Source organism: Wasmannia auropunctata, unplaced genomic scaffold (assembly GCF_000956235.1).
Source record: "Wasmannia auropunctata unplaced genomic scaffold, wasmannia.A_1.0 LD334186.1, whole genome shotgun sequence".
NCBI classification, from domain to species: Eukaryota; Metazoa; Arthropoda; class Insecta; order Hymenoptera; family Formicidae; genus Wasmannia; species Wasmannia auropunctata.
In genome coordinates this window covers 503,813-525,843 of record NW_012028704.1, presented here as the reverse complement: position 1 = coordinate 525,843, position 22,031 = coordinate 503,813, and the positions used below count along the sequence as shown (strand labels likewise).

The following is a 22,031-nucleotide window of genomic DNA, read 5'->3' as shown; positions in this document are numbered from 1 at the left end:
TATACTTATTTCACACAGACTAATTTTTTCACATGGAAAATATATTATGAATGTATAGATACACAGCGTTCTTATTAGAAATTTTAACAAAAAAAGTGGCATTATCTGCACTGTTAGATATGCATATATTGGATGTAAACATATCTTTTTCATTATATATATATTTTTTATTTAACAAATCGACTATACTTCCTTTATAAGCAATAAAGTATAATAAGGCGTCCATATGACAGTTCCATTACGAGAAAAAAGTAAACGATAAAAATATGATATGTACATATGAAAAAAAAAAAAAAATTAACATTAAGATGGATTCTTTTAATTCGTATCCACTGAATGAAGCATATTGAGCATATTAAGAATAGCATCCGAGCGCGATCGCATTCTTTCCATTTCCATTCGAAATTCTTCCAGTTGAGATTCAATTCGCTGTGCATAAGCATGGCAGCATCTGTAAACAAGCGAAATAATTTTGATATTAATATGTAATCTAAAATAAAATTATATATATAATAGAATCTAATAGAAATTTAAAATTTGTATAAAAATATATATAACAATAATACATACATGCATACATGTATTATTGTTGTATGTATTGTTATACAAACTTTGGACTTCGACTTTTGCTAACAAAAGATTTTAAATTTTATAAATAATAATAATAATGTTATTTATGTGCTACAATTCTAAAATATTGTACATTAAAAAATTTTCAATAAATGTGAAAATATTGAAAGCATACCTTCCAACAGGTTGTCCTGGATTTGAATACGATGGTTCTGCAGATGTACACGGCGAAATTTTGATTTGTGGAGAACAATTTTTTAACTTCTTATGCATACAGCTTTTGCTACTTCTGGATACATTATGATTATAGCAATCTCCGCACCCTCGTATAAGATCCATTAAAATTCCTCGTACTCTTTTCCCAGTTGATCTTCGTCGTCTCGTCTAAAGAAAAAATAGTTATAGTCGTACACATCTTCATAAAAATATAAAATATATAAATATTCGTAAAATTTCATAGACTTACCTCTGGTGTTTCGCTACATTGTTTTAGCGTTATTAATGGCTCTTCTTCGTGTATATGAGAAGACGAGTGATTACATGATTCGTTATACTCTCGATCTGTATTCATTACTAATGGCTCACAAGCTTCTTTTAACATGTCGCAACATTTGTGACTTTCTTGATAATTCTCTGAATTATGCGGTGCATGATGACACGTCGTACAATTTCTACACATGTGCTCATTGTCTTCAGCGATATTATTTTCATGTAAATGCTTATTAGGCCCTAGGTTTCTTGAAAAACTTTGTCGGTGTTCCTGAGTACTTAACCTCTCTTTGCTACAATTAAAACTATCTTCAAACTTTTGCCTTTCCTTATGCAAGGAACAATTGCCTTTCTGCTCTGACATGTCTATATTGTGAATGCAGCAGGAATGTAATTTTTCTTGGGAAAGTGTTCGTTTGTATCTTAAACTTTCTTTACAATGTTTTGAGAGATCACAGTCTTCACACGCACTTGAATGACTATACAATTTATCTGCTTTATCTGTAGAACAAGATGCTTTTGCTATGTTAAACGAAGGTGACTGCAGACATGAATTGGATGTTGCTGAAGATAGATCAAACTTAGGAGGACTTTTTGATTTTTTACTTGTTGAACATACTAAATTATTGCCATTAAATTTGGTATACGGTGTCTTTTGCCAACAGTGATAATTTTTATCTTTCACTTTAGTAGATGTTTCTGTATCATTTTCAGTTTCAGCGGTGGACTCTTGACTGATCTGAAAAATACATTTTACCTTGAATACGACGAAATCTTGAAACAAGTTTTTTCTTAAATTATAATTTATAAGGTTACTTACCTCTTTACCCCAAATGTTAATCGTCCCGTTTATTTCAGACATTCTTACTTCTACATTACCAAGCAAGTACGGACCACATTCACGAATGCGTCCTTTTTCATTAAGAACTTTATCCTTTTCAGGCTCCTCTGCTAAAATTAGAAAACTACGGTCTTTACTGTTATCGTCTTCGCGATATACAAAACATTTTACATTATCCTCTGGATCGTTGCTAGTTTCCATCTTGCTTTCCATTGTAGATGTATCGGCTCTTAACTGACTTGTATTAGCATTAGATGAACTTGCTTGCAAATCTACATTCTTATTCACCGAATCATATAAATTTTTTAACTGGGCTTCTGTATTAGGCGTTTCATTTAATTTTGCATGTGATTCTGCAGAACTTGGGAAAGCTTTAAAAGGTTGTAGAAAATTAGATGGTGGAAGAATGTCTGTAATTTTTCTTTTCTTGGAGCTAGAAGGTAGACATTGATAGTTACTATCATCATTTTGCAGATCCATCGATACATTTTCATTTAATCTTTTCTTTGAATTTTGTACCAATGGACTTTCTGGCTTTGTTTTCCCATGTGTGATACTTGAAAGTGTTTGCAAGATTCGGGACGAAGTAATAAATGCGCGTGACAGTGAACGTGTTGTTTTCGCTGGTGTACCGTCAGTTAATACCACACTATCGTCAGACTGTAATGCTTTTGTTACTTCAGGTGGTTTCATGGATAATGATAAATTACAAGCACTGGAACTCCACTGATCTATAGAGCTTAGCGTCGAAGCGACACTACTACCTGATATTTTATTGTTAGATTGCTGGACAGGCTCGGTTTGATCTTGGTGTTGATTGGATGCAGAATCGATAATAATATCAGTCTGAATTGATACTTCCCTCTGTTCCGGAGGTTTGTTTTCTTTCTCGTATTTTACTAATGTTTTTCTCAATTCATCCAACTCCTGCTTCATTTTTAAATTTTCCATAAGCTGTTTTTGATATGTATCAAGCAAACTGTTGTATTTTGCAGTCTTCTGTGTTAATTTCCTTTTCAATGTGGTAACTTCTGAAGGATCCAAAGTCGTCTTGAGTTCTTCATTTGTTTTCTCAAAAGTTAACTGCTCATTATTATTTTTTGCTTCCTCTGACATTGTCTTAATGCTTTTTATATTCTCAATTCTTAAAGGACAAGTATCTTCATTATCTGTGGATATATCCATTAGATCTGCATTATATGCCTCAGGTTGACCGTGTTCTTGCTCAATAACATGTGCATTTCTATTTAAATCAATTTTTTGACTAGAATCAGAAGTGCCATGCATGTACTCCTCATAACTTAAAGTTCGCAAATTGTAAAGTACCGTTGGTACTTCTTGATGACCATTTTGGATAAGAGATGAAGGTGGGAAATGTGATATTTCTTTATCAGGATAATTATATTTTAATGATTTAACGTCAATTGTTCCATTTTGCTTTTGCGCCTTATTATCCGTATTTATAAGATCTCTTTCGTTCTGTGCTGACTCGAATGGCATATTTATCTCGACTTCATTCTGCACGATGGATTCTTCATGTATCGATTCTAAACAGTTTTTATTATCTTGTCCATTTAATATTATTGGCGAAGTAGTAGCATTGTAGGTCGCTTTGGTCGCCACGTTACTATCGCAAGTTTCTGCGATTTCCAATTCCTTGATCGTTCTTTCGGCATAATCTTTTATTGTCTTGTTGGCCACTGTAGGCTTAATCTTTTCTGCATCAATGTTTTTATGATCAGTGTCGCCTTTACTGTACATCATTTCGTCTTGATACAATTGTTTCATATGTTTTTCCAGGGAACGTTTGTTCTGTTCCTTTATGTCTCTGATATAGCGTTTGACTTTGCTTTGCACATGATGATATTTTCCTGGCATTGATTGCTTTCTCTGCATCAAGGAATATATAGCAGCTTCTGGAATGCTTACATAATTTGGCCTTAAAACCCGTCTTCTTTTAAAGTATTCAGCATTTACAGTGTTTTTGTATGTATTCAAATCTTGAAGAGATAGACTCTTTTCTTTGTCTTGATTTTTTAATCTCTTATTTAAGACAAAATCATCAGATCTTCCTTCATAACAATCTGGCTCATAGTTATCGTCCATACCATCATCAATGTTATGCATTTGTCTAGGACTGTCCTCATCATCCTCCTCCTCTTCTTCGTCATCCTCATCGTCATCATCTTCGTCATCCATCAAATGCTTACTTGGATGTTCCGAATCAAATTCATGGTCAAGCTCTAAATTTTCCATTTCTGTAACATAATATAACGATTATTCTATAGAGATACATACAAACAGATATACAGTGACATATCAATATTAGTGCAAAGATGTTGGCTGTCAACTTGAGAGAATATGTGTCGAGTCAACCAATTATCTCATTATCTACAAGTTTCTTCATCCGACTTACCGTCGCTCTCTCCATAATCATCCTCGTCATCCTCGTCGTTATAAGGATGTTGATCGGTTTCTTCCTCAGACGATAAAACGTACACGCTACTCGGTGCTTGATCGTCACTGTGATACGGACTCGAACTACGCTCCCTTTCCACCTCCTGCGACTCATTCTCAGACTGTTTCACATTAACACCGTCCGAGTCGTCGGGTCTTGTGGTACTGGACACGCTGATGTACGTCGGCATTTCCTCGTCCTCGAGCAGGGCCGCGCCAGTTTGATTCATCATTAATTTCGCCTCGCTCTTGGACGAATCGTTAGGAAGCTCTTCCATCGCCTTTGTCTCCGTCTCGGTGTCGTCGGGCGAGTGCTCGCTGTTCTCCGACATCGTGGAAAACTACAGGTGATAAAGAATCACAGATTAATCTATCGATCGAAAACGTGAATCGCGACATCGCGACACGTCGCTTCCGATATTTATAATATTTCCGATTTTTCACGCGCCTGCCGGGGCCGGCGAAAGGCATGTGGCGCGCGATGGAAAACACTTTTTCATCCAGCCGCCATTACAGGCGACCCGGACTTTGGATATCCCGTAATATCGTTGCGTCGCGTCGTGTACTACTACATGTCGTCGCGAATAATCCGCGACTTCTTACTTGAAAATGCGAATTGCCAGCGGAAGGGACGATCGGCCGTTAGACGAGCTCTCTTTCCCTCAATATCGAGCCCATTATCCTCGCAAGATTAATGACCTGCATGTCCACAGGATCGTACATACACACACACGCACACACAACATACATACGCGATGGCAAAAATCCGAACAAACCTAACCTGTCTTATTTCACCCGCAAACTCGCTTCACGCGTCCGCGCGATAATAATCGGGAGTTCGAGTGACACGTCGAGCGAAAAATTGTGGTTTGAATTTACGGGAAAGTAACTCCTCGATCTGTACAAACGCATCGCCGTGAGTGCCGAGGTTAACGCCACTCGTGCGCATGCGCTCCCACGTAGTCTCTACATAGGGAATCACTCGCTCCACTGTGTGTATACGTGCACACGCACGACAGCTTCTTTCGATTTGTTTTATTACGACGATCGATCCCGGCCTTCGACGCATATGATTGCAAATTCATAGCGCGCCTTTCTCCTTTTCTTCTTTTTCGCACATTGACGAACCCCCGACGTTCCGCACTGATCGTCGTCGACGGTTCGAAAAGGCGCTGCACGAAGGCGTGCGTGGAAATACGATTCCTAACCTCGTTAGAGCGAGCGAGCGAGCGAGCAAGAGAGAGAGAGAAGCGTCCTTCGATTGGCTTCGATCTTCGATTTTGGCGCACGATGTCTGCGACTGGACTCCCTCTCACCATCGAATTCGGGTAATGTTCGAGAAAATTGAAATTCCATACGCGTGACGTGACAATTATCGTATGCGCGACACGAACAGATCAAAGAATGTTGAATATTTCGCAGGGGTGGGGCGGAGTTGCTGTTCGACGGGAGGAAGCGGCACGAGGTGGACCTACCTGGCGAGGAATGTAAGTATCGTCACGTTCAGAGTCCTTTATGTATCAGCCCTGTGGCCCGGCTTTGTCCTCGCTAATAATAAAGCAATCGACGTCCCCGCGCAGGGACGCTGAAACGGCTGCTGCGCTGGCTGCGGGATAACCTTCTGACGGAGCGACCGGAACTCTTCATGCAGGGCGACACGGTGTAAGTGTAACCTGTGTAACGTGGTCGTTAACCTCGACCTGCGCGCGAGTCGCGCGCGCTGCCGACGTTCGCGGCCGCGAAAACGCAATAAGGTTAAACAGCTCTAGCAACGCGGTGCTGAGACTACGCCGATCGAATCGCAGGTTCGCTCTCCGCGCGTAAACGCGTCACGCTACGCGGCGCACAGTCCCGTGAATGAATGGAATCGACCGACATCATAAACGAAGATGGCGGCCACTCGCGCCGGTCGCGGGCATTACGCACAGATGTCACTATCATGCCGATCTGATGTTGAGTTTCTTCAAGTTGGCAAGCAACAACTAGTTAGATGGTGTCGCGCAATCATCTCATTCTTTAATCCTACACTTTTATGCCGAGGTATACATACACTCTCGTTACACTTTATATGCGAATAGTTTCATTATTATTTTTAGAAATTAATATTCAAAAATCAATGTTTCATTATAAAGATATAAAATTAGTGTCGATACACATACATTTTTTTACAATTGTATATAACAAGATTTTATATTATATACGTATAAATCTTTGCCAGTGTTCACGCCGCGATCTCGAACGGAGAGAGAACAAATCGCAGTAATGAGATTTAGTTCGGTTAATATCCTAATTATCGATTTAGTGTATATTATTTTATGTCTGTTAATTTATATTGTACGATAAATCAGAAAAAATCGTAGAGAAGGAATCGAATTAAGTCTCGTCATCGTTGCAATTTCGCGGAAATTTGTATGAGTTATCGGATTAGTATCGCATATGTGCTAAGATGATATCATTTTGTTTGAAGGAAAAAGGAAAAGAAAATATCAAAAATCGCGAATCGAGATCAAAATGTTCAAATAGCATATGGAAGAGAATTAAGGGAGCATTAAATGAAGTTCAGCTGTCGCGATCGTGTCGATTGGCTCGTTTTCTATTGGCTCGACTCGAATAGTTTCAGCCAATCGGCTGAACGACACTGACGATACGTCGACGTCCATTTTGAAATTCTTGATAGTGCGTCTAGCGCGAGCGACAGTGCGAGTGAGTTTTGCGCGATGAATGATCGCGGCGGGTTTTCGTTCGTTCATCGTGTCGCGTTCGTTTCGCGTTTGTTACGTTAACTTTCCGTAATTGGTGAGGAGCGAGTTAATGCGGGCTCTATAAGTTTTTAACACACAGTACGCTACGCGACCCTGCCTGGCAGCTGCAGCAGTGGCAGCGGTAAAACGCGCAACTCGATTTAAGAAGTTTATCTTGTTTGTCTAGGAGGCCGGGCATTCTGGTTCTAGTAAACGACGCCGACTGGGAATTACTGGTGAGTTTTGCGCGTACGTCTATTTCATTTATTATGTAGCGTTCTTCTCGGATATCAGGGTATACCGATTCTGTAACTCTTAACGACAGTGTCGGTATCGTTGTACTGTCGTTGCGCAGATATTTTTTGTATGATAAAAAAGCTGCGCAACGACAATATAACGATACCGAATTGTTGCTAAGAATTACAGAATCGGGGTACAGGTATGCGTATGTGAACGATTTTTATGAGGGATAACGAGAAATGGAATGCCAATGTGTTCGATGACCGTAAGCTCTTCTGACGAAAGTTTTATAAAGTACACGTTTTTTTCAAAAACTACATCTGCATCCTCTTAACTGCATGTTCCTCAGTCAATCTGGAATTGATGCCTTTGCAATAAAAATATCGAAGCGCATCTCAATTGTATTTAAATTATTAGATGAATATAAACAAGTAAACTCTATGATTATTTTATCGCTTTTTGTAAAAAAAATTGAAGAGAACATTATTTTGTTATTTAATTAAACTTTTAGTCAAAATTATTTTTTACGAGCAAAATAAGAATTATTGAATTTATTAAATATACATAGAATTATCAGATTTCGTGTAACTTGTGCAAAGTTATGGATAATTGTAAAACAATATATTATTGAGAGTGTAAAACGATTAGTATGGAATAATATTTTAATATTATCTATCTATTAAATTTTGTGGTCATTGTAAAATTCTTAAATATATTTTAACATTTGTAAGATTAAATTTTTATATATTGATTTGATTTTTGCTTTTCTATTTTTCTACTAAAGAAGGGTGTTACGAAAAAGCCGATTTTTATCTCGCTCGCGAAAAGTAAAATTGATCGTTTCTTATAGTTTTTGAGACGAGGAATTCAATGGTGCTAGTTAAAATTATGTCACATGTCGGGAACACATCGAAAATTGAGTTTTGACTTTGAACTCAATTTTCGATGTGTTCCCGACATGTGACATAATTTTAACTAGCACCATTGGATTCCTCGTCTCAAAAACTATAAGAAACGATGTCAATTTTACTTTCCGCGAGCGAGGTAAAAATCAGCTTTTTCGTAACACCCTTCTTTTCTTTTAAGATAAATTTTTGGTGTACGTCCTAAAAATGTAGTTGAGTTATTAAAACTTCATTCTTGAGGAAAATCTTTTAAATATAGATTTAAATGCGCAACGAAGAATGGCAGACGGATTTAAATTCGAAAAGGATTGAATGGATTACTTAGCTACGTGATTCTTAAGTCGTCACACTGATATGAGAAGTTAATGCACCGTATTCGACGGATGAATTCTTTGAAGATGAGATTTATATTCTTAGATTTTTTTAAAATTATTAAAAATTTATTAGCAGAGAGATATATTTAAATACGGATTTAAATAGGCATTTCGATAAAAGTGACTATTTTTTTTGTTCAACGTATGTATAAATTTTCTCAGGGATTTCATATAAATTCTTTGTGGTTGAGATATTATTTTAATATTTATTCCGTGTATAATTTTTTATACCAACCTCGAGATCACTTTTCTCTTGCGTGTACGTTTAGAATACATCTTGTAACGAAAAATTGCGGAAAAAATCATGATCAGAAAAGAACGATACCAAATATTTTTTGGATTAAGTAATCTAGGCCGAAAATAATAGAAGAAAAGCAGATTATTAATAAAAATCACGGAACTTCAATATGTTTTTTCTCTAACTATTTTTTGGTAACTTTCCGCTCAGGACGCTTGAATCACATATGCCTCACGTTATGGAGACTAATAGTTTTGTTTATTGTATAATAAATATTTATAAAACTATACAAATTTATTACTATTAGGTAACAATGTTTCCGTGATATAATAACTGCATCATATAGGATATATATTATACAAGCATTAAAGCATTAATTTTATGAAATATGTTATGATAATAGATATTGTATTTATATAGTAGCGAAAATTTCAAACAGCTTGAACGGAATATATATACAATAAATGAATATCCCACTTGGAAGGGATCGTGTTAAAAGCTACATTTATGCATTTTAGAATTAATGAAATCAAGAACTCTAAACTCGGTTGCGGTTTATGGAAAACGAAAGATTGCCGAGCGATGGTTTAAAATATTAATCTGGAATGCGGCGGAGAGGCGGACGATACCCCCTCGTCGCGCGATATTTCTTTTCCCGCGTCGCCAACTCCCGCAGTGACGCACGGCTGTTTCTGGCGTCTGACAAACGGGATACCCCGTGACCGGTTTTTACAAACGGCATAATCGGCCTGTCGGCTACCGCCGCCACCATCGCCGTCGCTGCTTGCGCGGTAGATAGGGTGCGGGATAACGGAGCGACTCCGGACGCTGAAAGGGCGCAAATGATCTCGGTTTGCCACACCCACGGAGAGAATTATCATTTTAAATTTGTAAATGTACACGCCGCGGCTATTAGGAGGAGAGACGTGGTTCTCGCCGGGGTAACGCTCGAGCGGGAAGATGCTGCAGCAACCGCTTCGGGGAGCGTCGGAACGAGGGAAAAGATGATGGCTCTGGCCATTATTATGATAATACCGTCGCTCCTTGGCGAAGCTTCTCCGCGCAGCTTCGGCTTTTGCGTTTCCGCATCTTTTCGCTCGGTTCGCTTCTCTTCTCAAGGCGCATATACACAGTATACATGTCGCCTGCTTTCCTTTTCGCCTGCTTCTTTTGCTACCCGCATCTCTTTCTTCCTTCATAATACAGTCGCGCTCGTGAAAGTCTAGCCGAACTCTTTCGAATCTTGCATATCGATGTAATGGATATCCTTGCTATCGATAGTTAAAGAATATTCAAAGGCGTGAACGCGAAGTTAAAGATAAAATCTTCAAGAATCAAAGTCTATCTTCATTAGGATGTACATTTTAGATTCATTAGACTTTTATTTATGGATTCCGTAATCAACTAATTTTTTCTTGATTTCAAAATAACAAAAGGCGCAATAACTGTTATAAACAAATGACTGAAGGTTTATACGGATTTTTATATCTTAAACTTTTGAGCTGAAAATAACGAAATTTTAATAATTTCAAATAAATTCTATCAAAGAGATGTAGTTTGAGAATTAAATAAAATATTAAAAATTATCTCTTGTCACTTATTTGTTTCAGGTATTTATTTAAAATTCTGCAGTAAGAAATTGTACGAAGAAATAACATGCAATTAAATTTTGGCTAAAGTAAAATCAATTTCAAATTTTTGAAAGAATACGTAGACCGATATACATATGAGATAAAATATTTTCTTAAAGCTTCCATTTCTTGTTGCGTCATTTTATGTCAACTTTTAGTCATATTTCGCACTACACGATTGATTACGAATATAAGAAGTATAATTTCAGGGTGAAGGCGATTATAAACTGTGCCCGCGGGACAGAGTACTCTTCATTTCGACGCTGCACGGAGGATAGAAGGTACGAATTTCCAATACTGAAAATCTAGGATAAGTGTGATCCATCTGAACATTGTAGATGGACTTTTTTGATGTACATAAAATATTTTATACTTCAGACTGTTGCATTCTAAATGCAACATGAGAAAATAAAATGTTTTTTTTTACAAAATATACATTAGTTTCAAACAATAATTTTGATATTGTTTGTTCGTTACGTCATAATTCTGGGTGTAGTTTAAGCTTCCAAAATTAATTATAATTACAGTTTTTGTGAAAAAAGGAGATTGTTTCTTGCTTTGATGCAATTTGAAACTTGATTCATACAATCTGCATTCTGAAGAAGCAGGTTTATTTTTAATATTATTTACAATAGTATTATTATTGGGAAATATTTATTCTCCAAGAGAGATGACACAGTACAGCGATTTGTTTATCTCTAGTTGTCTTGGAATGAAATTCACGTTTTATAAATTGTATTTCCATTAAAATGAAAATTTTTGCATTTAAAACTCTTAGTTTTATATGTACGGAATTGGCATATAGGTATTAAACCTCCGGATCTTTTGCTTAACAAACGAGTAGCTTTAACATCGAGCTCTTTAATGGTTCATAATTATGATATTAAATTGTGAAAAATTTGGTTCTCGTTTTGCAATAATTTATGCAATAAAATCAATACGCGTATTTTAATATTATTTTATTAAAATTATCAGATTTACTAATTTAATAATTCATAATTCTGAAGTTTGGCTTAGATACTATTCAGTTGCGTGTTAATTTACAAATTATCATGTCATCTGTGAATAAATTATCATGTTGTGTGTGCGAGTTTTAAAACCAAAGTTTTAAATTGCATCAATTAGTCATGTATATAATTCAACTTTGTTTTATAGACACGCGTGAATTGCATGTTTCCCTTGTTGGTTTCACTTTACAATTTTTTTTTTTAATTTAACACAAAGTGGGATATTCATTCGAATATCACGTTTATCAGAATCGCGTGTGATACAATTCGATGGATATTTAATTAAAAGCGAAAATTGCTGAAAATTGAAAAAAATTGTTTTTTGGTAAATTGAGATATTTATAGACGAATGAGGGATTTTTTGCGTACTTTATATTACATAAAGTATTTAAACTGTAAAATTATTTTCTGGTCAATATTTATAATCATTTTATCGATATTCCAATCTATACAATACTATTGTCCTTCGAAGCCACGCATCCTTTTCCTAGTCTCCTAGTTGTAAGCGCAATTTGACAGCAATGCGTACCTCTTACATACATTATAGGCTTGAATAGCTTTACGTATATTGCGTCGAAATTGCGTAACAACGCGAGGTAACACGCGTTTCTCTCTTATTGAAAGGAGTTGAGTGATGGAAAATCGATAGGAAAATTTTGTCACAAATATTGCGAAATTGCTAAATTGTGTTTTGTCGGCAAATATGATGCCTTTAGAAATTTTAGACAAATACCAAAAACATTCTACATTTTTAACTATAATTTTAAATACACAATGACACATCTGTTTCACCATAATATACACCACTCTTAGGTCTTCGTCTTTTTTAAAAGAATCAATGCATTAATCACTATATATATGTTAAACCCCTTGTTCGTAAAAACGTTATGCAGCGAATATTAATATTCTACGTATATTGCTCTACGTATTTCTACGTATTTTATAGATGGTATTTTTTTCAAAATATTAACACATCCATATTTGTGAGTTTTACAAATCTCGAATGCGAATGTGAAGGCAAGTGGCTTCTAATTAAAGCAAACGAGGGACTACGCTTCGTTAGTATATATCGTAGTCGACGCATCTATGAAATAGATTTCGCGACACCGGAACCAATCAATCGTCGGTAGCGTGGGGATCGATGGGATCCACTACTATAGCGTAATAATCTAGCGATATACAATGGCACCAATTAATCACGCGCATGAGCCGCGCGGAAAATCGGCAGGAGGAGAGAGAGGGAAAGATCCTAACGAGCATCGATCTCTCTTGCTCTCCCCCACGTACTTTTCGATCCTTTCGCGCGCGCGCGTATGCGTACACGCATGCGATACATGTGGTGCGTGTGTACAAGTATGCGAAACGCATCCGCCTATCAACGGAAGCCTGACTGTGTCGCAATCGCTAATGGCCTGGCGGGGTTGGATGGCCCAGTGATTAATTGTGTCACCCGTGATTACATTACGGACGCTGCGGATCCACTATATTATATACGGTTATACGTGCGTGTAGCGGGCGGATTGCGCGTTACGTACGTGCCGCGCGCCGCGCCGCGCCGCGACGATGCATCCGTGCGTGTTTGCCGGACGCTCGAGGAAACGCGCTTGTACGTGCTTGTAACAAGTCGACTGTGATAGGGATGGTAGAAACGCGCGCACGGTGAAACGTCCGGCCGCGAACGTCCGGTCTTCGCTAATCCGCAATTGCAAGGTACACCTCGTATGTACCCAGATGACGCATGCGAAGAAACGCCTCGCTAATGCACGACACTCTGTCCGCCCACATGTGCGAATATCACGGGCTTTTCGTATTTACCCGCGGTCCCGTTGATGTTGCCGGAGCCGTTCGAGAGCATCCCCACGCACGTATTTCATAGTCCATAATCTGTACGCGCAGCTCCATATTTCCAGAATGGTTCGTGAGTGGCGTGTGAAACGGGGGGGAATTTTTCTTATTTAAATGTGAAACGAAAATCTTTACAGTTTATGGAAAAATATTCCCATGTTGCGCGTAATGGAAAAGAAAGATCCGCGAATTAAGCTTTCAAGGGTGCTGAACGTCGATAATTTTTATTCTTCATTTAACTCAAAATAACAATGTATAAGCGTGTAATTTTTAATTTGTTTTATAGTGAAAAATGATATTGTGTGTGACAGGTATTCCGCAATATTCTTTTTTATACAGAAAGACTTTGTCTCAGATATAAATGAAGGATTCGCTTTTATACGATAGTTGTGAATCACTGCGTACAATTTCAACGCCCATGCGACGATTATCTTCAAACTCCGAACTCTGCGGAAGAAATAACGTATAGAAGTAATGAGAAAGATTTTGACATTCTTCTTCTCTAGTTTTTTTTATCTTAGTATTTTAGCTTCCATCCCTATCTCGCGTCGAATTTAAATCAATATATCTCGTATCGAGTTTAAATGTTTGCGTGCTTCCGTCTCCACCCTCGGAAGGCAGACACGTGCACTGACTCGCGGGGCGAATTAGACTCGAAGGCGAAAGCTCTGGATTGTCTGAAAGATGAAATCGGCTCGGCATCGCCGTAGTATTAAAGTTTCGCGACGTCTCTAACAGTTGTTCCACTTTTAAACGCAGATATAATTTCTGTTATCTCCAACTGGCGCGCGCGATGCCGCGAAATATAAAATAATAAAGGGGTACGACGAAAACGCGCGCGGGACGGGACGGGATGGCGGGAACTTTGGCCATTATGTCGAAACAGTTTGGCGCTAACGCGTCTTCAACTTTTAATGGCTCGCCCTCGTATTTTGCATCCTTTTCCCTATTTCTTGTAATTTAAGCCAAATGTCTAGTGCCGCCGATCGCAGTTTTAGGCGGAATACATCGAAATCGCTTTAAAGTATCAGAGTTTAAGACAAAAGTCTAGTGCTCGTTGAATATCTCTTTCTTGTCTCTGTCATCGGTAATTACGCAGTACTTAGTGTCGTATAATTACATTTAACCTACGGCACCCTCGCGAGTGCTACTGTATTTATTTCAGTTTACCGCCACCCGCCACCATTTGGCTACTAATCCTCTTAGTTGCTTCCTATCTGGCGCGCCGGTACGCGGCTTTTGTGTTTCGATTCCTGTATACATACACGAGTATTACATTTGTAAATGTATCCAATTTTATTTTTTACCTTAGCGAGGAAGCTGTAAAATGTAATGAATACATAGCTGAAAAAAGATTGTATTATCTTATTTAAAATCATAGGGCAACATTTTGTCAAGCATTTTGTCTTGCAATTTTTTTATATTTCGAAATTTATAAAAAACAGCCCAATTTTTCAATGTTTTAATATGTTTTGGATTATGCGATATTTTATTGCTATTGTGACAAATTTATTTTTAATTTCACGCAAAAATCTTTCTAAGAATTCGTATGTTAATTATATTTCACATAAGTATTTCAATTTTTACGACAGAAACAATCATTTGAAAATTACGAACTCGTTGTTGAATAATCATGCTTTCCTCTCGATCGAGTACGAAGCAAAGAGCTACACAGTAGTAGATCACGTAATAGATTGAGCGGGATTCGCTCGTAAGAACGAATAATTTTGCACGAATAACACCTGCCTGCTTGAGCTTGGCTACGAGCCCAAAATCATTTCGACAGGATCGAATCCTATTCCCAACTGGCTTCTCATTTTCGCGCTTTCTTTTCGCTCGATGCCTATCCTCCATTCGCCGGTATTATTACTGGCCTTTCCTCCCCCTTTTTTTATACATATAAAAATGTCTCCGAGATGCGGACCATCAGCATAAACTGAGTAGTTTTATGAGCCGTAGCCAAGTAGACGCTATCGCGTTACATTTTCTTCAAGCGGGATGCCCGCACTGTTCCTCGCTCCGCGATTTCTGCTGCTGATCATCGCAGACTTGCCCCTACCGACCGCGTTAAGGATTTCAACGGCGGCTCTTTCTATGGTGCCTTTTTTTTTGCTTAAACTACCTCTTTCTTATTCTCGAGATGCAAGGAAAATGTAAAAAACGTTCTCTTACAAAGAAACGTTTGCAAATGCCCTCTCCGACAGTAATGAGCTCAGCACAGTTGCAGAGTGGCTTAATATAAGAGATACGTATTTTTTTTACGTGTACGTTTGAATGATGGATTTAGTCGAAGAATTAAAAATTTAATAATTATAGTGATAAAATAATTTGATATGATAAACACTTTTGTAAGAGATTCTACTTAAAAAGTATAATATTTTTAATTGTATAAAACTATTCTATATTATATTTTTATACATTTTATTTTAATTTTCAAGATTTAGGAAGAGTAATATATCATTATAGTAGCATGAAATTTAGCATTTATCACATTCTGTCAATTGTATTATTGATATATTAATATGAATATTAATATGAATTGCTGTCTCGATCAAATTACGATCACTTCTCATTCCGATTCTGCTTTATCGGGCGAGTTACAAAACGATCAAATGTAATGGATGTTGAGTTTTATTTTTAGTGTCAAGAAAAAATTAAATAACTTTAATATATTTCTTGCGTGATAAACTCAATTAAATAAGATTGAAGATATTAACTTTCAGAATTTAGATACAAAGATGATGAGTGATATAATATCGATTTGCGGATGAACATGACATGTTGCTAAAAAAGGCGTGGTTAAGAATACAATACCTTGTGGAATAATTTGACCAGTAGGTTCACGGGAGTAGCCGGTCATAAAAAGGGATCTTGACACACAGCTCGTAAAACCGACTTAATTCGTTCTATAAAGGGAAACGCCTTTGTCAAGACCAGCGCGACTAACGCACGTTTTTCCTTTTATTCACATGTGCTCTACAATACTCTACATAGTCTACACGTTTCGATCATTAGACCTGCACTTTCCGTTAAATTCCATTGATCTATCATAATTAAAATACACAAACGTAGTTTTATTTTGTAGTTTGTAAAAAAGTTCTTTTCTTTTTCTTTTTTTCATTACGACAATATAAAACAGAATCCGCTTATTTTGCTTTACTTATGAAATTTATTATCTTAGGCCTGATTTATATCATTTATTGTGTATATGTATATATTACAGCAATTATATTTTTTAGCTAGTAGTCTTCTAGCGAACTAGAAAATTACTAACGAATTAGTAGCTTAAAAATATTAAAAAAACATAATTTTATAAATTATATTTTTGCTGCTATAGCAGCTAAAAAATGCAAAAAAATATATGATTTATAAAATTATATGTTCTTCAGCTGTTATTTTTTTAGTTTACTAGAAGACTAGTTGCTAATAAAAAAGCATCGTTTAATTCGTTTCACGTTAAAAGGCATACGTGTATGCCTTTTTTCAAATACAAAAATATAAATTATTCGCGAATGTATATAAATTGGGCCTTTCTAATTTAAACGTTGTTTTCGACAATTGCCTTACGAAGAACATTGTGCAATGGAAAACATAGGTACAGTACTAGAAGCGTACGACTTGGACGAACACACGCAACAATCACGGTTCTTTCGGTGCATGTGCACTGAGCACTATTTTCACTCCCTATTGCACTTGTATTGTCCATATATTTCACGACGGCACGGTAGGGGTCGAAAGACCGCGCAGTGTAGAGATCCGGTGCACCTGTGCGCTTTAGAAGGTAGACGAAGGAAGAAAAGATAGGATAATAGAGAGAGGATGTGGAGGAGGAGGGAAGTGAAGTAGAGAAGAGAAGGAATTTTCTTCCCCCTAATATCTTCCGATCTCCCGTCGAATGCACAACCCTGGCAAATTGGAAGGAGCGTGTGCACCCTACCCCTCGCGGGCATGACGGTCCGTGGTGTATGTTAAGGGCGACCGTAGCGGGGGTTGGGGCGGATGACGGTGGATTGCACAATGCACGAGATTTCGTTCGGTCCATCGGGAGTCCCGTCGCGTCCCCACGGGCGGCTATTAGGGCGCGGGGTTTTCGCGGAGGGATTTCCTCCGCAGGATGGCAGGATAGCCCGACGACGCGTAGAACGGTCGTGGAGGGAGCGGGGACGAGGATGGCAGATAATTTGTCCAGCGTCCCTTCCGTCACCCCTTCTGCTCTTTCTTCCGCCCCTTCGTCGACGTTTCGTCGATGCCCGAGAGAAGCAGGGGACAAGCCTGCGCCGCTGACCCGAATCTCAACTAGGTACGTCTATGTCTATTTTAGTTATTTACTCGTAACGGGCACATGGTTCTAATGCGCGCCAATGTAATTGTGCGGTAAATACGTACCAATGGTTAAACATGTAAGATAATACTCGTATTTTAACTTAAAATTTTTAAGGTCTTTTTTTATGCAGAAATATGTATCAAATTTACAAATGGAAAAGATATAAATCAAAATTTTATATTCTTCACTTTTTGAAATTTGTATAGTATAATTATCGAGAAAATTTCTCTTATACAATTAGAGATTATTAAAGAATTTATAACATACATGAATATTTCTCAAATAGAGTAAACGTTTACTCGTTCATCATGTATTAAGTACGTTTTTTCCTTAATATACGTAAAACTGATCATAAGTATGAGTACTGTTTTACTAGCTCAAATTTTTCTTAACTAAATAATTGATAAAATAAAATTTCTATATTAATGATTATTGATTGCAATGTATGCGATTATTAGTACGTTTCTTTTATCGTATATACATTTTCATATACTCTGAGCGCTCATGAATAATTGTCAAAAAGTACACGTGAAATTCAGAGTGCATTTAGGTTATCAATTATCGGCATCACTCTATATTTACAGTATCACGTGAGTCTCTCATACCTCGGCACAAAATACAGAGATATCTTTGCATCAATACGAGACCGAAATCATATACAGAGCATATTGAATAATACATTTGCTGTATTGAATGATATATTTGCGTGAGGGGAGGAGAGAGAGAGAGGGGGAGGAGAAAGAGAACATTGGATAACTTTATATAGAACGTTTCGAAAATATATTAAAAATTCCATATGCAGAAAAAAATCAATTAATTTATGACGCATAATCTGTTTAGCAATTTCGTGCAAAAATTTATAGAACGACACAATGTCGGTGTCGTAAAAATACAATAATGATAAAATGGAATTTATAAACTAGATAATGTGCTTGCAGCTAGCTGCAAACTAAATGTAGTTATACTGTTCGTATAGCTTCACTCGTACTTTCGTTTAACGCATTTATCGAGCGATCAATTTTGATTTTCGCTGTTTCTCTCGAAAACAATGTAACATGTATAAAAAATGTATGGCACCTGAACTATGAAGAACTAAAGTATAGATTGTTAAAATTTTGGACTAAATGACTGAAAAAATAATTAAAGAAGTAAAGTGTACTTTTATTTTCAAAAATTTCATTTGTCATTTTCACATCGTATTTTCTTATATCACATTTTTTGATAATTTTAACTTCTCTATACTATTTTTGATAGAATTCTTTTGATGATTGTAACAAGAAAAAACTATAAGGCAGATAAAACAAGATAAAGTAAAGAAAATTGACACAATTTCTTTTATAATAATGATATACTTTAGCAGTTTCAAAATTAATTAAAAAATCCTGAATTTTACACATAATATTATACGTAATTTTATGTAAAATTAAAAAGATTATCATATAACAATATTAAATAGTTAAATAATTTATAGGTTTATAACTTAATTATAAATTTGTATGCATATGAAAATATTTTATTTGATGCATCCTGTTTAGTCGGAAAATTCCTCGGCTTAATGCCGAAGGAGAATAATTTCATAAGGACGAACGCGAGGACTTTAAACAATGGCCCCGGTTGGCAGGAAAGTGGGAAAAAAAAAGAAAATTGTGCGCCAGACTATCAAGGCAACTTCTTACTTTGGTAATTCCTCGGTAGTGCCTGGTATTTCATATAACTGCGACTTTCGGTACCGTGAATTTCGGAGCGCGGGGTTGGTGCGGCCGTGCCAGAGAGGGTGGTAAATGGTACTAAAGAGAGAACGCAATTTGTATGTACAGTAAGCCGCTGTAATTGCCAGACCACCTATCTACCACCGTAAATGCATATCGAGTACTCCGTCCCCCTTCTCCTCCTTCTCCAGTTACCGCCACGCACAATTTACATATTATAATTTATAGATGAGAGAGATACCGCGCCATGGGAGAGAAGTGGCTGCTTCTCTCACGAAGTTGGAACTTCGTAACGTGCTTCGTAACGATGATAATTCTTTCCGGTTTCAATGCTATTCCAGTCCGCCGTACGATGATATTAATGTTTACATGTAGTATTACGGGAATTTTATTTCCAATAATGTTTTAAATGGTGAAATATTACGCGTAAACTCGCCTTATTATTATCAAAAAGTCTTTTATGTTATTACTTTGCGTAGCTACTCTATTTAAACGAAATAAGTTTTTTTAATAAGAAAAACAACATTGCAATTATTTAATATTATATATTTTGTAAAAATATTACGCGGGAATAAAGTACAGTTTGGATATTTGTCTGTGCGTATTTTAGACAATGCTTTCCCAAAAAAGTAAATAACCTTTTTCGACTTCGAATTGTAAAAAGATATTTCTGATTTTTTGCGATGATTGATTCACTTGTTCTTTCTTGTGAAATCGTCTATCGATTAAAAGATGAAGTTGAAAACGCGTTGTAATGATCACCATTTCCATTTATTTTTCTGGGATTTTTGGTACTCCGTGTTATACCATGAAAATCTTTTGTTTCCGTACGTACTTTTATGCGTTGCTTCTTACCGCCAGAAAATTCCATTTTAGGAACATCGGTTCGTAAAAAGCGCAGTAAAAGTGACGAGATGGTTTATTTTATACTGACACGCTTTTACGTGGCGCGACGAAAGCTCGTTGATTATAAACAGTGTCTTGGATGTGCAAGGGGGTATGCTTCGTGATAAAATCTAAAATGTTTAAGAGAGAGATGACGAAGCGAATGAAGATGTACGAGCGCAGAGAATTACCGCGTGAAGCGAGAAAAAGAGAAAGAATGAGAGAGAGAGGAAGAGAGAAAGAAAGAAAAGAGATAGCTCTCACTGCGCGGTAACTAAGACGTACTTAGCCCGGGGGTTAAAAGGTGGAGAGCCATCGCGTGATTGTGGAACGTTATCCTACTCCACGTAAGCCGGCTAGCGAAGAAACGCTTCTGCCGAAGGTCTGCGCTTCCTCTCCAGTCTAAGGACACTGGCTGCAAAAATCAAGTCAAGTTCTTAAGTAATCTCAATAATCTCGGATAATTTTTCATTAAAATATACATAAAATATTCGTATTCAATCTTTAAATACAGTCATATAGATACGCGACAGTCAATTATTCATTGCGTTGAGTATTTTAGATTAAATTTATATAAGTTGACAAGTTCATAAATTGATAACAAATTAAAGGATCAACTGCTTTTTCTGATAAATTAGCGAATAATATATTATCTTGAAAATTATAATTAAATTTTTCAGCTTTTTTTCAATAAAATAAGATAAATAATTTTAAATGAGATAAAAATGAAATAAGTTGTACATGATATAATATTATTAATTTTTATCTATAAAAAAAACAGAATAAAAGAACGATAAAACAGAACGATTACTATGCTTAATTCGTAGTTATATTAGATCTAAAAGTGCTATCTAGGTATTATATTGTTTAAAAGTTCTTAATATCCCTTTAATATTATACCCTTTAAAAATCTTTTTACATACATTTTGAAAACATTATTATTGTATTGTGAATTATTAGAGTAGGAAAAAGGAGATATGCAGAAGATGCGAATACATAAACAATAAAAATATTAAAATAGCAATGTGATCAGTTACGACATGATGGCAGGCGAAATTGTCAATTCCTGGCACATGCTAAGGGTTTAACGCTTAACTGCATCCGCTTGAACGGCTTCGAGTTGACATCATAGATCTTTATTGCCTCTTTATTTATTTTTCAACGATATTTATTCGACAAGCTACGATGCTCGTTCCGAATAATACGACGTGATATGGCTTACTCACGAATGAAATTGCCTCAAGAGCAGACATCTTTGAAAAGTTAAGAAATAGTTTGCGCACCAATATATTTTTAAAATTGAAGCAGCATTACGTCGGTAATAAATGCTACAGTAATATTTTGACCCCGCTTGTGCACAAGTATATTAATGTAATGTTGATTTCTTTAGTCTGTGACTACGAGCATGTCACAGTTTCTAGACTTGTTTTCAATTTAAGATATAGATATCATATCAGATCATAATATCTCTATGTATTAAACGCACGCACGTCAACTGGCAGCTTTTTTGTTTAGCAAATTTATATTGGTCTTTTATTACGAGATACGGCAGAAAATTGAAAATACGCGACTGCAGTGCATTTACGGAAGAGATTTGGCATAGAGCACATAATGCAAAGATCAGAATGGAGTTGTATGAAGCGCTTATCATATCTATTGAATCGCGCTTCCATAGCACTCACTATATGTAGGTACTACATTGTAAAAATATCAACAAATATAAATAAGAACTGTGCGTATCAACTGTGCGTGATTGAATGTATATATACGCATAT

The 22,031-nt window shown here is 36.5% G+C and overlaps 2 protein-coding genes across 4 annotated transcripts; one reads left to right on the top strand and one right to left on the bottom strand.

The window, feature by feature from the left end:
* Positions 1-23: 23 nt before the first annotated feature.
* LOC105459485 (kinesin-related protein 4-like) lies at positions 24-5,944 on the bottom strand. 3 transcript variants are annotated; one of them, XM_011705576.1, is made up of 6 exons: positions 5,833-5,944; positions 4,317-4,698; positions 1,880-4,158; positions 1,037-1,798; positions 746-954; positions 24-451 (listed from the first exon to the last, which is right to left on the bottom strand). In XM_011705576.1, the coding sequence occupies exons 2-6, from the start codon at positions 4,687-4,689 to the stop codon at positions 319-321; spliced, it is 3,756 nt and encodes a 1,251-aa protein (XP_011703878.1). In that variant the 5' UTR covers positions 4,690-4,698; positions 5,833-5,944; the 3' UTR covers positions 24-318. The 3 variants fall into 3 exon arrangements, with proteins under 3 accessions (XP_011703878.1, XP_011703879.1, XP_011703880.1); XM_011705577.1 differs by lacking the exon at positions 5,833-5,944 and adding an exon at positions 5,139-5,282; XM_011705578.1 differs by lacking the exon at positions 5,833-5,944 and adding an exon at positions 4,961-5,110.
* On the top strand, positions 5,418-10,940 carry LOC105459486 (ubiquitin-related modifier 1). The gene is made up of 5 exons (XM_011705580.1): positions 5,418-5,685; positions 5,780-5,844; positions 5,938-6,019; positions 7,286-7,334; positions 10,696-10,940. Exons 1-5 carry the CDS (start codon positions 5,648-5,650, stop codon positions 10,762-10,764), a joined length of 303 nt encoding a protein of 100 aa, XP_011703882.1. The 5' UTR covers positions 5,418-5,647; the 3' UTR covers positions 10,765-10,940.
* The last annotated feature ends 11,091 nt before the right edge of the window (positions 10,941-22,031 follow it).